Source organism: Erpetoichthys calabaricus, chromosome 16 (assembly GCF_900747795.2).
Source record: "Erpetoichthys calabaricus chromosome 16, fErpCal1.3, whole genome shotgun sequence".
Taxonomy (NCBI): Eukaryota; Metazoa; Chordata; class Cladistia; order Polypteriformes; family Polypteridae; genus Erpetoichthys; species Erpetoichthys calabaricus.
The window spans coordinates 22,069,241-22,089,248 of record NC_041409.2 but is presented as its reverse complement, the minus strand read 5'-3'; the positions used below and the strand labels follow the sequence as shown (position 1 = coordinate 22,089,248).

General features: G+C 36.9%; 1 protein-coding gene across 1 annotated transcript in view; it reads right to left on the bottom strand.

Annotated features, from left to right (window-relative positions):
- The window catches only part of dph6 (diphthamine biosynthesis 6), a 357,108-nt gene extending 340,056 nt beyond the window's left edge, over positions 1-17,052 (bottom strand). Inside the window, exon 1 of the mRNA XM_051919800.1 lies at positions 16,885-17,052. Coding sequence (XP_051775760.1) covers positions 16,885-16,907 — 23 coding nt within the window. The 5' untranslated portion in view covers positions 16,908-17,052. The remainder of the gene's footprint in view (positions 1-16,884) is intronic.
- Positions 17,053-20,008: the final 2,956 nt, after the last annotated feature.

Here is a 20,008-nt window from a genome sequence, read left to right as displayed (position 1 = left end):
TCAATGAGCAGATTCACACTTTTGCCTACTAAGTTCAGGGATCGACAGCGGAAACTCATTCAGGATCTTGTTATTAGTGTAAGGTATAAAGAAAAGCTATACATGCACAACCAGGATAAGCTGAGTAACCCAGTTAAATTAAAAATCTGGTTTCATAAAAATCTGTGTTATCTTCTGGATGTTTTCTTTTGTCAAAGTGCTCCAATGTTATTATGCTATGCCAAAAACAGTTGAACACCATCCTGAAACACTGTTAATTCAAAAACAATCATGAAGTCTATGATAACTTTCTTGTGTTTTATAAATAAATTTAGTCCTTTGTGTCCTGTGAAACACAACATCCATTCATCCACAAAACTTCTAGGACAGGTGTGGCCTTCGGCACAGTATTAAAATTATCCATCAGCTAGCTAAATTAGAAAAACTACTAAATTCTGGCTGACTATTATTACATGTTACAAAAAATGTAGAAGCAACCACCATATGAAAATAATGCCTCTTAAAAACATTTTTTTTTTTCACTTTTAGTTACAGATATTATGTCAAATAAAATTCAGCAATGTTCTGAAATGAAAATGTCTAGGCTTCCTGTCATATCAGTTTAAAGTTTCTTCAGTATTACCAAAGCTAACCTATGATAACCGACCACCCTTATGTGTTAGATGGGTAATGTGATGACAACGATGAAAGGAAAATACAAGGCTTATAACCTCCCTTGCCTTGGAGTCAAATGAATTTATCTACAGTATATGAAAATCAAAATTAGCTACTGTTGGAAAATTGTCGCTAGCTATTATTATAGATTTTATGTCTGGAATTCATCAACAAAGAAGGAGTTTAACAGTATTTTGGTGCACAATAAATGGTTAGTGATAGGGCAGAAAGTCTTCTTTTAATAATGGCAAAAAATATTGAAAAGAAGCAAAACTACCAAGTTACATATTTTTACAGTTTACATGGCTCAAAAAATATTTTCCAAGGCAACACAATTCTCCTTGATGAACAGAATGAACAAATCTGTTTAATTAATACAACTACCTAATTACCACTAAGTCACATTTCACTCAAATAAAAATTTCTATCAGTAACAAGACTAACATCTTAATATTTAAAAACTTCTTACCATTTAAAGCTCTAATGTAAAATAATGTGCTTTAAAGGGTTTCTTAATGAACATTTTGTAATATGTACTGAGATTTGTATTACAGAAAGTTAATAAATAAGTAATTGATTCTTTTTTTTTTGTGGCAAAAAAAAATAAATAAATAAAAAATAAATAAATAAAAAACCTGATAACAGAAGGCAGTCGAGCATGGTTGAGCCTGGGTGCTCATGCCTCACTTAGCAGTAGTACTGCTACTGCAAACACGTATATGGGCTTGACTGCAATTACTGAGGTAGACTATGGTCTGTCCAAAGTTGGTTCCTACCTTGAGAAGAATGCCCCAATTCAAGAACCTCGATTAAGTAGCTTGATTAATTATATATAATAAAATTTATTCTAGAGACAGTAAATGTGATGTTAGTTTTTGTAAGAACTCCGAAGAAGACTTTTTCATGGCTCTAAGAGAGAAAATTATTCCAAAATCTTATTTATATAAAAAAAACAAAAAAAAAAAAAACTTATGGTTAAAGTAGAAATTGGATTTCAATAAATGTTCTATTTGAATATCTGGATATGAAATTCAAATGGTAATAGAACACATCCTTAGAAACAATTTTGAGGGAGGAATATAATTTGCTAAAGGCTTATGGGCAGCAATGTGTTGCTGATAGCAGGAGACTAGTGGAATATATTCAATATTTGAGACTGATTTGAGAATACCTGTATAGAATTTCTCTAATTATTATCACATTACTCCATAATTCCTTATATAACATTGAAGAATTCTTCAGGTCAGTATTTTGGAATAACCCAAGCACATTACCCATGAAAATTAATTGATTTTTGCTGTTCCTTACCATATCATATTGCATGTAATTGTCAGTCTCCTTTATATAACTTGAGGCAGAGAATTCTTACACATTTCACAAACATAAAATAATGATCAATTATTATTATTGACACAATACATTTATCCTAAGCAAAACTACATACGTATCTTTAACACTTTTGAATGAACATCATGAAAGTTAAAGAACTGAATTTCAAAGTATAAAATTAGAAGCTTAGTTCTGCAGTATTTCTCAAGTATAGATAAAAACTAACAGGCTAGCAAAACCACAACCAGTTGTCAGTACATATTTAGTACATCACAGATGTATTACATCTGTGGATAAAGAAGGACTCTATTGGAACACAGTTCTTCAGTACTCAAACAAAAACAGTATGCAAACTAACAGTGTGCCAATTCAGTATTTAGAAGCATTAAAGTGATTTTATCACTCTTTTTGGCTATAAATGTAACTAGAATTTCTCACATTTGAACCAAGATTGTTTTCTTCCCAAGGCCAGTTTGACCTCACAGTGCACTTTTCCTTTATCTCTTTGAAAATAGGAAGGCTTCTGCCATTCTTGCAAAAAATTAAAATGTTCTATCTGAATCCAATCTGAGCATTTCTTGATTTTTACAGTTATTGCCCAACTCTATTCTTTTTTCCTTTTCAACAGAACTTCACCACCACGTTTTCGTTCTGAAAGATGGCTGGCATTGTGACACTGAATTGGCTTTCATTCTTTTGCTTTCAGCTTGAATTTCAGATAGCTCTAGCCCCTGATGAGTTAATTACTTCTCAAGAGTTTAAATATCCATTTTAAAGTGAAATCCTAGCAAAAAGTGATCTGACATTAAACCAGTTGCTTGGATGGATATGGTAACTTAAGAATCCAAGAAAGCAACCAGCCAGTTTCAAGAATATGTTACTCTGTCCAAAAAAAATTTCAGCCTCATCAGTGGCCTGGGACAGATGTGGACAAATGGTAAAAAATTGAAAATCATACATTTTTGAAAACTTGTATTTTTCCTAGAAAATTTGATGGCCATTACCTGAAACTCAGATAGATGACTTCCCCGATTTTCAAAATTAGTTGCAAATTAGTAATGCAGAACTGCACTACTGGCATGCCCAGTAGAAATTTAATCTTAACTAACTTAAAATAATGCACCACCATCCTGTCAAAGATATCAGCCACTATTGCCATCTGAAGGTCATCATAAAATTGTTCAATGACCTCCATCTGTAGTTTTGTGGGACTATAATCAGGGCACCTGCTGGATAGGATGAAAACATCTTTGGCAGCAAAGCAGACCTTGCCGTTAAACAGTCTGGATGAAACCCCTGTTTACAGACCATTCTACCATTTGAAGCGCAGGCCTTCTTTTGTATGATCTCTGATCACATTGAGCTGTGATTATTTCTGTTTCAACCGTAATAGCACCACCACCCAATCACACTAGAAAGCAGAAGAGGAAAGTAGTGAGAGCATATTACCTATAGGACAAAATGGACACTGTCCCATTTTGATAGGCTTTCAGTGACACGCAAAGCCTTCCCTGTCAAAACAGACTTATCAGAAAGGTAGAAAGCCAGTTACCCTGCGCCAAATTGCATTCCAGAATGAACTGCGCCATAGTATAACCAGCTGAGTTGTATAACCGCCATTTAGTCAACTTGCCTTCTAAGTTCCAACTGATGAGAAAGGGTGCTAACACCTTCTTGACAAAAAGGCAGCTAAAAGGAGAATTCATTTTTAAGCTTCTTAAAGCAAACTGAACCCTTTTCAGTCTGACTATTGAAATAATAGGCCTTTACGTAGGCATTGGTTCTACAACTGGAAGCTCTGTGTTAGTGACTTAGCCCAAGAGGGGAGAAGAAGCCACAATTCAAGAAGAGAATTTCAGCATCTAGACTACTTCTCCAGAAAAAGTCATTCTTTACCTGTAAGTGGCGAAGGACACAGCAAAAAGCCTACATGTAAACTGAGGAAAACAATACCACACCACGGACAACACACCATGTGGCAAAACAAAAGAGTGTACAGTACACCACCAAAATTCGCGGGGGTTACGTTACTATCACAGAAACTTACAGATACGGTACTCCAGATCGCGGCTTCATTCTTCTTTATGTAGCGTGCGGTGCTTTCATTAATGCCATAGTGGCGCGTTACTGCAGCATAACATTTTAGTTCCAGGAGCAAATCCAGTAGTTCAACCTTCTCCTGGAGTGTTTTAAACTTCTTCTGGCGCTTAGGCTCAGTGCCAGAAGCCTTAGAAGGTGCAGGGCGATTCGGTGATATCTTGTGCGTTTAAAAACAACAAAACAATAACAAAATGGAAAACATGAGGACACTCAGCTGGAGTTGCATCACAGGGCAGGAATCAATCAGCAGCAAGGAGAAATGAATAACGCTCTCGGATTGGCTACTTTCACCATCCCTAACTGCATTTCCCTCAGCAGTTGCTTTCTGTTCTCTCTACAGCACAGTATTGCCATGAAAAAAGCCATAAAAAAATTGCGGAGGATATTTGCGCTTTCCGCTAACAATTAATAGTTAGGTTCTAAGGAAAAATCTGCGAACGGCTGAGTCCGCGAAGCCTGAACCGTGACTTCGCAGGGTCTACTGTACTCCACTGCAAACAAAGTTCTTCAGTAGAAATCAGACTGACAACATGCAAGTCAGACATCAAACTTAAAGGCTAAAATATTTTACTTTTATCTTTTTCATGGGAATTGTGTCAGTTATTTAAAAAAAACAATATGGTTTTACTTAATAACACGGGAAATTCCAGTGTGCTTTCAAAACAAAAAAGCCACTCATTATTCTTACTATTACCCCGTTATGTAATTAGTTGACAAATAAAAATGTGTTCTTGAAGCCTACATGAACAATAATGATCTGACCATTGAACTGTCAGTTTTAATTGTTCTACTTTGTAGCATCATGAAGTTGAGTGAGTTGAAATGAAGATGAGATTATGAGTAGTTTATATAGATGACACAGAAAGAAACTATGGAAAATGAACATAGCAGCAGCATTTTTAGAAGATGCCCAACGAAAACAACTGGAAGAGCCAAGAGACAATTTAACACTGTCTTTGCCCAGAACTACAATTACCAGTCTGATCTAATATTTTGCTTTATCAAAGTCTCTAAAATGGAAGTTTCTGTAAGAACAGGCCAACTCTGTTTACATTCTTCAGCACTCTTTCACTGTTTTTAAACACAGTGATTGAAGGATGTCTAAAGTTGAAAAATTGTCCACTACTGGCACCATGCTATATTCAATGAAACCTAAAAGACTAAACTGTTTATGGCGAGTGTGTTTACAGACTAAGAAATATATAACATCAGGCTTCACTGTGTCTGACTGTGGTCTTTGCCAGTACCATATGACTGCTTTGTACCTCTATTCCACTCTTGGCTTCGCCATATAAACAACCGGTATCATTACCATATTACAGCAACAGAAAGTGTGAACTTTTGAAACCTGGTCATTTCTACTGCAGCATACCAATATAAAAGTGACCCAGATTTTTTTTTTTTTTTTTGATAAAATACTTAGTTAATCCAGTATCAATAACACTGCAACCATGTGTTTAATTTAAGACAAGTTCTGAAAATGTTACCTGTATAGATGGAATTATAGTCCTAAAACATTAAGGGTATAAAAAGTGTTGTCATTTCTACATGGTATGGCAGAAATGTATGCAAATTAAAGTCTGCAATGTTCACTTTAATCATGTCTGAGTTATTTGATTTGCAATTTTAAAAATTGTGGAGCAAAGGGATAAATCAAGGAAAAAAAATATGTAGTTATTCCAAACATTATTGAGAACACTCTATATTTCAAAGGGTCCAGAGCTTACAGAAATTTTTCATCCCCCTGGATGTTTGTACTGTCCAATATTGAAAACAGATTTCAGCCTTTTAGACTCAAATGTTCTCTTTTGGCCAATGTCAGATGTATTTACAATACTAAAGTTATTTCAGGCTGTGAAAATGTTGCTCAGCCTGAGGGAATTCAGGAGTACAACATTCTACCAGTGGACTTGGTTTTCTCTGTCATACACCGTTGTTTAGAAAAGTTCTTAACTCACTTCTAAGAAAGTCTACCATGAAATAATAATAATAACTCTTATATTTATATAGCGCTTTTCTCACTACTCAAAGCACTCTCCACACAGGGAAGACCTGGGAAGCGACCCCACAATCTCCTTACTGCAAAGCAGCAGCACTACCACTGCGCCAAACATGAATATGCACCAGAAAATGAAAAACAAAACAAGGAGAGGAAGATAACAGTGCATGCAGAAAACAGGTGTTTTTTTCCCCTGTGTTTCAACTGTGAGCACCTGATGAGCGATGTGTCAAAAGCACATTCAGGAAAAAAAGCTGCATCTGTTACTTGTTGTAGTGATGATGTACAAACATGAGACAGCCTATTACTGTCATAAAATGAATCTTGAGATTGGCTGTGCATCGAACATACAGTTAAAGGGTCACAAATACTACTTACCTTCCCCTATAACTCACCAACATTTATTAAGCTCAGCAGTTCTGGTGACAATGCTCTGCAAATATATGTTTTGATAAAGTAGTCAACAGTTTTGTACAAAACAAATAAAAAGGGCTAGTACTGCTCTGCAAACATTAGCGGAGAAGAAAAGGAACATGTTAACAGCATCACTTCGCTTTTTTCATCAGGTTTACACAATTTATGTTTGCCAGATTGCCTACAAAACTATCATTGCAGCAGTGCAGTTTGTGGGTTTTTCCATTGTAGATAGTCAAGTCACTGTGGAAAATTAGTGGAGGAATTTAATTTAGTGGGCACTTGGCAAAAAAAGAGGAACATGTTCGCCGGCATGGTAGAATGCAGCTTCAAGTTTTGTACCTTGTGGAAGATGCATCTCCTGTGTCTAAACTGTAAAAGATTTTAAGACAAGATTTATTCCACTTTTAAGGTAAGCATTACGTTAAGACAAAATCACCCTGAAATATACAGCAGTCTCTCAACATTTAAAGGCACACCTGAGTTACAGAGTGTTTCATTTTAGAACAGCTTGTGCTAAATCTCTTAAAAGTACATCCGTATCACACTTTATACAAAATGCCCTTTATATGACCCAAATCATTATACATCAAGCTTTCAACATCACAAGTTTTTATTAATGGCGGTGGTTGGTACAGGTAGTTGTCCTGTTCTGCACAAATCTGGTCAAGCTAATAATAATTTTTTTTATTATAATATGGGTAAACGCTTGTAAACTTTTTTTTTCAGCTGAATAACTATCTCAGCGTGCCCCCTATCTCCAGAAATAACTGCGCCCTCCAGTATTGGAAAAGTAATGCAGCCCACTTCCCAACCTTGGCCAAGGCAGCGATCAAGTACCTATCGGCACCTTGTACCAGTGTACACAGTGAACGCCTTTTTCAGCTTTGTCAAATATAGTAAATGAACAGAGAAACAGGCTTGCTGGTGAAAAGGCAGAAATGCTTCTTTTTGTTAAAAACCTACCATTTGTACTTTTAAAGAAGCCAACTTAAGCCCAGGGTAACTAGCCTCATTGTACCCTTTATTTTAGTTTTACTTAAAGTAATATATGTCTGATTATAGCACAAAGAATACGCATTCATTTTTTTGTTAATATACCCAATGCCATGTTATGTAATGTAATGGCATGGTGTCTTGGTGTGCTTAAGTTATTCAGAATGTGTAGGTTAAGCAGATTTTTGTACATGGCCTGGAGTATTTTTTCTATAGAGATGAGCCATATCTTGCTCTTTTTCACCCGCATTAAGTACTGGCTGCTTATACAGCAAAGAAGAGCATAAAATTCAGCAAGTTGCCTGAAGAAGGGGCCTGAGTTGCCTCGAAAGCTTGCATGTTGTAATCTTTTTAGATAGCCAATAAAAGGTGTCATTTTGCTTGGCTTTTCTCTACATTCATAATGGCTAACACGGTACAACACCCTAGTACTAAATGCAGTATTCAGGTAATTTTTGATAAAATATTTTTTATACACTGGAAAAATGCCATACATCACACCATTACATAATCTTCTATTTTCTAAAATACCCCCTTCCAAGGTGCCTATTGTGTTTATATTGTGATAGAAGATGGAGTGCTTGGTACTGCAAGAATTATTTACAAACTTTACATTGCTGAAAAAAGATGCAGACTACCAAAGACCATAGATGGACTAAAAGGTTTGCAAAGCTGGTATCCCATTACAATTTGTCCACCCAGGCCAAGACTGCAGCTAGACTTGAATCCCTGGAAAGAATTTGTACAGCATCATCACAATCAGGGAACACATTACTGGAAATGTGAAATTGTTCTGGAAAGTCATCACAGAAATGTGTAGTTTGTCATCTGTTATGATTCCAAATTGTACAGGTTTGACATCATCAGGTGATGATTGGCAAATGCAGTTACTAAGTTTGACATCAACTCTGACTAGTAGTCATGTAATATTATGCCTGCAGAAGACAGCCAAGGTCTGCAGTGACTTGGCAGAAACCCTACCACAAGAGTACCTTCAAAAATATCTTGCCTGAAGAAGGGGCCTGAGTTGCCTCGAAAGCTTGCATATTGTAATCTTTTTAGTTAGCCAATAAAAGGTGTCATTTTGCTTGGCTTTTCTCTAAGAGAAATGACAGAGTATTCACACAAAATAATGATTTCATTTTTTTTTCTTTTTGCAGCACTTTATAAGAAGTTTACTTCATAATTAGAAACTATTCATGGCATTAAAGCATTTTTGAAAACATATTTCCTTTATAACATTTTTTCACATTTCACACAAGACTTTTGAACAGTAAACTGTATTATATATACAATTCAATGTCATTATCTGCTCTTAATTTTTTTTATTGATTCATGGTTTCATAACCTAGCTAAGATGTGTCATTATACTATAATTTTAAGTACACACGAGCATGTTCTTATTGAATTTTTTTTTCAAAACAGCTTTTAAAAGAATATGTAATTTTCACTAATTACATTAATTCTCTCAAAATTCTACCAATAGCCAAACAAGTAGGTATCTGTTTTTTAATTAACATTTTATGCCTTTTGTTATATATTGCATATCTTTCAATTACAATGGGGGGGGGGGAGGGCATTTTGCATAACAACAATGGACAGAGTGCCAGCCAATGTTACACTAAAGCACAGTCATTTATACCAGAGTCACCAAAAATAAAATATACACTAGGATAAATCAGGAAAACAAGACTCCCTGGAGATTTATACAGTATATTGTACATAACATTTCTATTTTATTACCATACAAAATGGTAATTTGATCACTGTATAACAGGAATCTCTCTATTGCATTATGACCTCCAGGATATTACCACAAAGAAGGAATAGATTGCACACAAGGGCCGCACGCAGACGTACATTTTGCTAACTGTGCTGTGTGGCTGACACAGCGGCCGTGTACCCCAAATGGTGAATTTGGTCCACACAAAATGACAGCCTGTCCTTCAGTAAACATGAACACACAGCTGCCTACCCACTGCTTCCTCAAGCATAGCGATGTCATGACGTCTGTGTTTAAGGTTGCAGGTGTATTATATGTTATTCTTGTTTTACCGGGATGCTACGTGATTGACGGCAGATAGTAAACTTTGTTAAAATGGTATCAAAAAATGCCACTTGTCAGCTGTTTCTTCAATCATTTTGGAGAGCACACTATATGTTCTGTTACTAATACGTTCCTCAAAGGCAACTAATCAACAAAGAAACATGAAAAATCAGATGTAGAAAAATATTACTAATTGTAATAATTATAATTAATAATTCACTACTTGACACCCAATAACTCTGTATAAAGACATTTAAAAGACAGATCGTTAAAATAAATGTACTAATCCACTTTCACACTATATGTGGTCCTTGCTCTTAAACATTTACTCACGTAGTTTTTTGTGGGGGGAAAAAAAAGAGGGGAAAAAAATTCTTTGACGGGAAAGGCATTGTTATGGAACTTAAATTTCACCTGTCACATGAGTGATTAGATCAGTGTAAATGAAATCGTTTTATGTTCTATCAAAAAAAAAAAATGCCTTGCTTGTCATGACCACCCTTTTAAACTGAGGAAGGATCTAATTTTAATAGCAGGTGTCATTATCCTATAAAGCTCTTGTTCTTGTATATTATATGCACAGATAGATACCATGGCAGATTAAAACTAATCAAATGTTTTTAAAACACATTAAATTGTAATCATTATCTGCAGTGCCCCCTTGCAAAATGAACACTGGGTTGTTAAAATGGTAGACAGTATCTTTAATAAGCCTATCAGGCAGTCTTCTGTAGCACATTCATATCTACTGTGTCCTCCATCCCTTCCACCAGAGAGGACACTCATTTCCAAAGGTGAGACTTTGCTGTAGGAATGCGTGCCCCTGTAAGTTGCTTCCAAAATGAACACTGTTGAGCTAAAATTGCTCAGAAAGACTAAACAGTTTTCTGTATCAATTTCATATTTATTGTGCCTCTCCATTACATACACTGGAGGAGAAACTCATTTCCACAGCTGAGCCTTTGCCGTTAAAATGCTCTTTGGTTTACAAAATGAGTACTGGACTGCTAAAATTGAGTGAAACCTATTCAAAAAGACTCTAGTAAGTCTTTCATTACTTTATTCTCTACTATACCTTTTTGTCCTATCCACTACTGGAAGGGACACTTATTTCCCCTGTGGGAGCAGAATCATAGAAATGCTTGCCCCCTGTATGCTGCTTACAAAATGAACACTTGACAGCCGAAATTCTTTAAAAAGTATTTTAAAAGGTTTTAGAAAGTCTTTTAAATCACTTTCATGTGTACTCTGGCCTTCAGTCCCAACCACTGGTGCACAGTCATTTCCACAGCTTGAGCATAGCTGTAGAAATGCATGCCCCCTGCCCGCTGTTTGCATGATGAATACAGGAATTATAAAATTTCCCAAAAATTTGTTTAAAAAGTTTGAAGGATGTCTTCTATAACACTTTAAATGTCTATTGTGCACTCCTGTCTTATCCATTCAAGAACACACATTTTCCCTCGGTTATGCCTCTGCATTAGAAATGAGTGCCCCCAGTCCTTTGCTTTCAAAATGAACACTGGGACAGCTAATGATTGAAAAAGTCTATGACTTACTAAAGCTGATAAGGAAAACATACCAGCCCCAAAAAGTGTGAGCTGACAGCAATTGGTGTGCATTTATGCTGCAATGAAGGCCCAGTGTTGGTTGCCCCACATTTACTGGGCACTTTGTTTTTCTGCACTCAGATCACAAAGTACAGCTGTGCATCACCATATGGAACACCTGGCTACAAGCTCAAAAAACACTGACATTAAAGGGAGAGCAAAGTACATTGCACAAAAAATGGAGAAATTGCCTTTTGTGGCACTCTGTCACTTTCTCTATGATTTATTTGGGGAAAAACTCAAAGTTAAGTGTTACCCTTCAGAAGAATTCTTTGATTTTGACTCAAGCTGTAGCAGCTATTGACAGTTGTGTTCTCACAATCCAGGGTACGCCAGACAGACCATTAAGGAATGGAGAGTTACAGGGATTTCCTGCAGCACACTAAGCTAGAATCATTGTTCAGCATGAAAATGTGGTGCCCCAGGATAACACACAGATCTCAGACAGACCGAAATCTAAAAAGCATGGAAAGTTTGTGAGTAATAGGAATACAGGAGTCACCTTTCAGAATATCCAACTCAAAGGCACAAGTTTCACAAACTTTAGAGATGACCTTTAATTGCATCTTGAGAAAACAGAGAAAGTTACAGTCAAGGAGCTGGAGAGTCAATTTGAAAATATGAGGGATAATACATAGCAAGACAGCTCACACAGGTCTGCACTCATTTGTTGCTTCTCAGTCTTCTATCGTGATTCATGGCCAGATGATTTAACCACTTTTGGAGAAAATGAGACTGACACTTTTTAATTAACGAGTATCAAGAAGTCTTCTTGAGGAACGCGTGTGATGTCAGGGCTGTACAATAGAAATGGAGATTGCTAAAATGATCCCCCAAAATTAATTATATCGGCTGACTCAATTCATTCTTAAAAAAAAAACAAAAAACAAACTGAAAACTCACCTGTTCAAGAAAACCTTTAACTTAATCTAACATTCTGCACCTTCTTTCAGTTTGCCTCTCTGTCCAGAGGCTCCGGATAATGTGTCTGTGTGTTGTATTATAAATTATGTTCTTTGCTCAGGCTTTCTTTTAGTATTGAATTTAGTGTTTTGTTTTTTTTTTCTCTTGATTCTAGTTATCTATTCTAGTGTTCTGTGTAGAAAATATTTGTATCAAATGTTACATATACCCTGCTGTTCTTTCTGAGACACTATGAAGAGCCTTAAGCATGGGAAAGGTGCTATATAAACAAAATTTATTATTAAAAATCTGATTAAAGGCAAATCTCAGAATAGTCTTGTAACAGTTTGAGGGAATTCTTTCATTGCAATATTGTCAGTTTTCCACAATACTCTGCATTTTGTTGAGCTCATGCTCGTTGTGCCTATTTTGGCAGCTTAGTGTGAAAGTCGCTTTTAAGCAAAGAGCAGGTCAGGTCAAGTCAGGTTGGGGAGAATGCAGTGGTACAGTGCGTTGCTGTACCCACCACACGACGAAACAGCTCGGGATCTTGGTTGGCAAACCCCCCACCCCAAGGCAGACATGTAGTCCAGTCTGACCCTGCAGAAATGACCACTTGTCTGCCACAGCCAGGTGTTACGTGGGCGTCCCCTTGCCCTGGTCCAGCCACTTGGGCCCTCTACAATGAGGATCCTGAGAGTCAGACCACCCTCGAAGGAATCATACCACATGGCCGTAGTGCCGTAACTGATGCTCCCTCACATTGCAGGTAATGTGCCTCATTCGGGACTCTGTGAGCAACTGCTCATTCGACATAAAGTCAGACCAGCAGTACCCAAGGATTCTCCTAAGAAACACAGTACTGAAGAAGCCTAGTTTTCATCTCAGGTCACTAGATAGCATCCATGTCTCTCAGCCATATAGTGAAACAGGAAGCACCAGGACCTTTGTCATTTTGCATAGATATCAGGAGCGCCACACACCCCTTTCCAGAGACCTCATGACCCCCCATGCTCTACAAATCTGTCTACTGACTTCACAGGAAGAGACACCAGAGACACAAATGTCACTGCCGAGGTAAGTAAAACCTCTCAACAAGGTCAACACCATTTCCGCAGACAGACACACTTCTGATGGCTTAGCCCAAGAGTTCATTAAAGGTCTGGATCTTGGCTTTTATCCAGGACACTTGCAAGCCCAGACTCCTCGCTCAGTCTCTCTAGAGCCCTGATCAGAGCCTCATCAGCAAAGTCAAGATCAGTGAATCTTTCTTCACCAACAGATAATAATATTAATAATAATAATTCATTACATTTATATAGCGCTTTTCTCAGTACTCAAAGCACTATCCACACAGGGAGGAACCGGGAAGCGAACCCACAATCTTCCACAGTCTCCTTACTGCAAAGCAGCAGCACTACCACTGCGCCACCTGTCAGATGCCCCAAAGCCTTGCCCAACACTCAGGCCATGCAAGCATTGAACGCAGTAAAAGCAAGAACACACCCTTGACGAACACCAGAATCAACTGGGAAAAACCCAGAGGTTCTGCCTCCACTCTGCACAGCATGTGGCCTCCTTACTCTCTATAATGTTGGCTTCTTCTTACTCTTCACAATGCAGTATAAAATACAGTTAGGTCCATAAATATTTGGATAGACAACTTTTTTCTAATTTTGGTTCTGTACATTACCACAATGAATTTTAAATGAAACAACACAGATGCAGTTGAACTGCAGACTTTCAGCTTTAATTCAGTGGGGTGAACAAAACGATTGCATAAAAATGTGAGGCAACTAAAGCATTTTTTGAACACAATCCCTTCATTTCAGGGGCTCAAAAGTAATTGGACAATTGACTCAAAGGCTATTTCATGGGCAGGTGTGGGCAAGTCCGTCATTATGTCATTATCAATTAAGCAGATATAAGGCCTGGAGTTGATTTGAGGTGTGGTGCTTGAATGTGGAAGATTTTGCTGTGAACAGACAACATGCGGTCAAAGGAGCTCTCCATGCAGGTGAAAGAAGCCATCCTTAAGCTGCGAAAACAGAAAAAACCCATCTGAGAAATTGCTACAATATTATGAGTCGCAAAATCTACAGTTTGGTACATCCTGAGAAAGAAAGCAAGCACTGGTGAACTCAGCAACGCAAAAAGACCTGGACGTCCACGGTAGACAACAGTGGTGTATGATCGCAGAATCATTTCCATGGTGAAGAGAAACCCCTTCACAACAGCCAACCAAGTGAACAACACTCTCCAAGGGGTAGGGGTAGGCGTATTGATATCCAAGTCTACCATAAAGAGAAGACTGCATGAAAGTAAATAGAGGGTGCACTGCAAGGTGCAAGCCACTCATAAGCCTCAAGAATAGAAAGGCTAGATTGGACTTTGCTAAAGAACATCTAAAAAAGCCAGCAGAGTTCTGGAAAAACATTCTTTGGACAGATGAAACCAAGATCAACCTCTACCAGAATGATGGCAAGAAAAAAGTATGGAGAAGGTGTGGAACAGCTCATTATCCAAAGCATAGCACATCATCTATAAAACACGGTGGAGGCAGTGTGATGGCTTGGGCGTGCATGGCTGCCAGTGGCACTGGGACACTAGTGTTTATTGATGATGTGACACAGGACAGAAGCAGCCGAATGAATTCTGAGGTGTTCAGAGACATACTGTCTGCTCAAATCCAGCTAAATACAGCAGTCAAATTGATTGGGCGGCGTTTCATGATACAGATGGACAATGACCCAAAACATATAGCCAAAGCAACTCAGGAGTTTATTAAAGCAAAGAAGTGGAAAATTCTTGAATGGCCAAGTCAGTCACCTGATCTTAACCCCATTGAGCAGGCATTTCACTTGTTGAAGACTAAAGTTCAGACAGAAAGGCCCACAAACAGCCAGCAACTGAAAGCCACTGCAGTAAAGGCCTGGCAGAGGATTGAAATGAGAGGAAACCCAGCATTTGGTGATGTCCATGAGTTCAAGACTTCAGGCTGTTATTGCCATCAAAGGGTTTTCAACCAAGTATCAGAAATGAATATTTTATTTCCAGTTATTTAATTTGTCCAATTACTTTTGAGCCCTTGAAATGAAAGGATTGTGTTAAAAAAATGCTTTAGTTGCCTCACATTTTTATGCAAATGTTTTGTTCACCCCACTGAATTAAAGCTGAAAGTCTGCACTTCAACTGCATCTGAGTGGTTTCATTTAAAATTCATTGTGGTAATGTACAGAACCAAAATTAGAAAAAAGTTGTCTCTGTCCAAATATTTAATTACCTAACTGTACATACATATTCAAGCCAGACCAGTTTATCAAGTGTGTTTACATACATATATCTCATTATTTCTTTGTAAAAAAAAAAAAAACAAAAAAACAAAAAAACATAAATATTGTATAAAGAAAAGTACTCCGTTAGTTGCATAGCACTTCAGATACATCTTAATGATTAACTGATGGCACCATAACTTAGGCACACTGTCTTAAAAAATTTTGCCAAGTATCACCGCTAGTTGTGTCTATACAGAGAAGTTTATAACTGTTACTAATCCCTCAATATATTTTTTTTCAAATACAGCATTACTGTAAAAATTTCTCACACATGTACAAGGTCTTTATAATAAAATTAAATCAGCCATTTCTTATAAAAGCACACAGCACTGTCAAGGTTTATTATCGAACTACAGTGCCCCCAAAACGAAAAAAAAAAATTTGATTAAGCCAACATTTATGTCAATGTATTACGTGAGGATTTGCCAGGACAGAGAATGGACTACTTTTATGAATGATTAAAGAAAGTATATTATATACTTTAAAGTATATTTCTATCACAAGACAGTATTCTACATGTGACTTTCTATAATTTAACCTTAAGTATTACAAAAAGAAACATATCTTACGAAGTGACATTATTACCATATTTTAAAATCTTTGCATTACCTAATACAACAAAAGTGCAAACTAGAATTAATGACTCTCATAGTAAAAAATAACTTTAAAAATACTGTTTTTATTTTTTTTTTTTTTGGGGTTTGCAGTCCCAACTTTAAGTCCCAGAAATTACTCTACTTACTGAATACATCATTGCATTATGTATTCAGAGGGCTTTGAGGACCTCAGCCCTGTGTTCCTAACAACTTTTTACATGAGAAAGTCCACTGCTTCTATGTCAGTCAGCAAGCTACTTGCCTATGATGATATATTTACATCAAGTATGCCTTATACTTTTCCAATAAAATTACTGACATTCATCTTTTATCCAAATCTGCTTATTTCAAAATAGCGGCAAGAGAAAATTTTAAAAATATGGGCTTTTCAAAACCATGACCTTATATCATGGATTTCTTAAACAGAATGTTTAACAGTGATGCAATATGATGACAAACACATATATGATTACCCCCCATTATAATGAAACTTTCTAAAACAAACACTCAAGGTAAATGAGGACAAAAGGTGTGTTCTGCGCTGAAAATGTAAAAGCCCCACTACCCTGTAATGATCGTTTTAATGCAAGATGGCAATTGGCTCGTTTAAAATATATTGACAACGTACAATAGAATTTTAAATGAGGTGGGCGAGGTCCTTATCGGGGAACTAGTTGGAATGAAATATTGCAACCTCGAGGAATGCTCTGGGATTGCGTTTGAAAATACCCGTGTTAATATTACATTTTTCACATATATGTAAAGTGACACTGGAGGGGAAGATGAAAATTAAACGTTATTCTTTCGGTAAAAAAAGGAAGACCATGACATTCTTTTTAAAACTAGACAATCACGTAACAGATTTCACTTAACCCAGACGGTCAAAAACAAAGCACATTACCTTATCAGCGCCACTACTTTCATTTCTGGATTAATAATAACAGCAGGTGTAAACTTTAAAATTAAAAATAAAATTTAAAATCTACAACTTCCACTCCGGATCACTGCACAGATCAACAACACCAGGTGCTTTCTCGGGATGGATAGAAGGAAGCAAGAAAGGGAGGGCTTGCGTTCCACGTGCTCCTCATTTTCAGTACGAAAGACCCAAAACAGGGCGCCCAGGAATACGCCTGAAGAAAAAGAACCTTAAGCCAAAAGACTATTTTGTGTAAACACGCAGAATCTGAGCTTTAAAAATCACTTTACAGCTTTGGTTATTTTTATTTCGTTTTATTTCATTGTAAATAAGTATTAAAAGTAGCATTATTGGAAGAATAAAAAAGAGGAAAAGTGTAGGTCACCACGGCTTCTCTTTAAAGGTAAATTGCTCTCAAATCAGTCTCAGATGCCGGGTGGGTGCAAATATCGTATATTGTGCCGGTTGAAGTTTGGATGATTGAATCTGCTTGAGTTTCTCAAAATGTATGTTTGTCAAACTGCTAAACCAGACTATGACTATAGCACACTGCTATAAAAGGGTAAAATCTATTTTAAACGGTCTGAGTTTAAGGAGCAGAAATAAGCAGTGATTGCTTTTGGAGTACGTTTTTGTATAAATACTGCATTTAGGATTATTATCAAAGTTAGTTCTTAAACATTTATTGTATATTCTGATATATTCAGTATATTCTTATACTGATGCGCTGTGCAAGAAAGGACAGAGCCGACTATACTTCCTTAGAAGGCTGGCGTCCTTCAACATCTGCAATAAGATGCTGCAGATGTTCTATCAGACAGTTGTGGCGAGCGCCCTCTTCTACGCGGTGGTGTGCTGGGGAGGCAGCATTAAAAAGAAAGACGCCTCACGCCTGGACAAACTGGTGAGGAAGGCAGGCTCTATTGTTGGCATGGAGCTGGACAGTTTGACATCTGTGGCAGAGCGACGGGCGCTCAGCAGGCTCATATCAATTATGGAGAATCCACTGTATCCACTAAACAGTATCATCTCCAGACAGAAGAGCAGCTTCAGCGACAGACTGCTGTCACTGTCCTGCTCCACTGACAGATTGAGGAGATCGTTCCTCCCCCAAAATATGCGACTCTTCAATTCCACCCGGGGGGGTAAACGTTAACATTTAACATTATACAAAGTTATTGTCTTTTTTCACATGCATTATTATCATTCTTTAATTTTATATTATTTATTGTATCAGTATGCTACTGCTGGAAAATGTGAATTTTCCATTGGGGTTAATAAAGTATCTATCTATCTATCTATCTATCTATCTATCTATCTATCTATCTATCTATCTATCTATCTATCTATTCAGTGACTATTTCTACTTCCTCTCCCAGAACAATGATGGGTGAATGTGCAGGTTTCTGCCTCTTAAAGTTACGTATCATTTTTTTTTTCAGCCTTGATGACATTTATAGTTGGAGACTTCCTATTGAGAAGTTAATTTCTTCAGTCGATACTGACGAGTGTCATATGTAGCAGCCAATTAAAAGAAGATGCCAGTCATTCCCTCGTGCGCTCCATTTCTGCACAGAGACGCTTAGATCTAATGCTTATGCATTGTAGTCTGTTCAGACCTTTGCGTGCATGATTGATTGATTGATTACATTGAATTATCTAAATGCCTTGGTATTTGTTAGCACAAATAAGATCGCGGAAGTCATGTGTGCTGGGTGAAAGAAGCTGACCAGGTGCCGGTGCCACTGCCACTGCTTCTGCTTCATGGAAAATGTGCTTGTAGACTGCACGGCTGCTTGCATTCATAGACAATTTATCCAAAGCTGAATGACGAGTCATGGTTTATTTCCCCATGGATAAACATGGTTTGCTCTGATTTACATTTTCAATTTGTCTTGAAATGATTCAGATAAATTGCAAACCGCTCTATTTAACGAACAGCCGTATTTCCACATCCTGGATTTCATTCTATTTCCTGTGAATCTGCTGCTTTGTTGTTTTTCCTTGGCTTCCTCTTGCATTGCACTGACCGACCATTTGTTGTAATTATTGTTTTTTTTAAGTGTAACTTCTTTCTAAAAGTATAGACTTTGTGAGATGTGAACAATTTATTATTGGTGTTTGTGGAAATTTCCCAATTTTTCATTTTCCATGTTCATATAACAACTTGTATGCAGGTTGCCTTGGCTTTTCTGAGACACTGTACTTAAAGCAAAACTAGAACACCATGTCGTTTTCAACCAGAGATACATTTAGAAAATGAGTAAGTGAATAAATGATGTCATTTATAGTAATTTGTGTTATGCTTAATATTATTTGAAGTCCTAGATAGATAGATACTTTATTAACCCCAAGGGGAAATTCACATACTCCAGCAGAAGCATACTGATACAAAAAACAATATTAAATTAAAGAGTAATAAAAATGCAGGTAAAAACAGACAATAACTTTGAATAATGTTAACGTGGAATTGAAGAGTTGTATAGTTTGGGGGAGGAACGATCTCCTCAGTCTGTCAGTGGAGCAGTCCTGTGCTTGCTTATAAAATAAATGTTTAATCCTAGCACTTCAACCATAGCCCTTCTAAATCTATGATCGTTGTAGTTGGCCCAATACAAATCACTGTGAGAGAGTTTTCAAATAGACTGATGTGCCACCAAGGGTTGGTGCCTGCTTTGCATTTTTTCCTTCTTTCAACTCCTTGTGAAAATAAATATATGAATAACCAGGTTGAGAAAAGAGTTTAATATTTGATAATGTCTCTTACGAAACATGAATAATTTCGAGAGTATCATAAGATGTAAAGTGCACATTTATAGTTCTTTAATTGCGTTAATAGGAAATTCAAAGACCTTCGGTAATAAAAGTTTTAATAAAAGAATATGCAATTAACTTCAAGTACATTTCCACTTATTATATTTAATATCTAATCATTTTTTTTGATTAATTAACTTTAATAGTCCCCAAGGAGAAGTTGTCTTATCACATGACCTTTGGATTTCAGAGTGCAGGTCAGGTCAGCAATATTTAATAATATAATAATAACTGTACTTGTATAGCACTTTTCAAGCCAGATGGCATAAAGTACTTCACATTGAACATACAT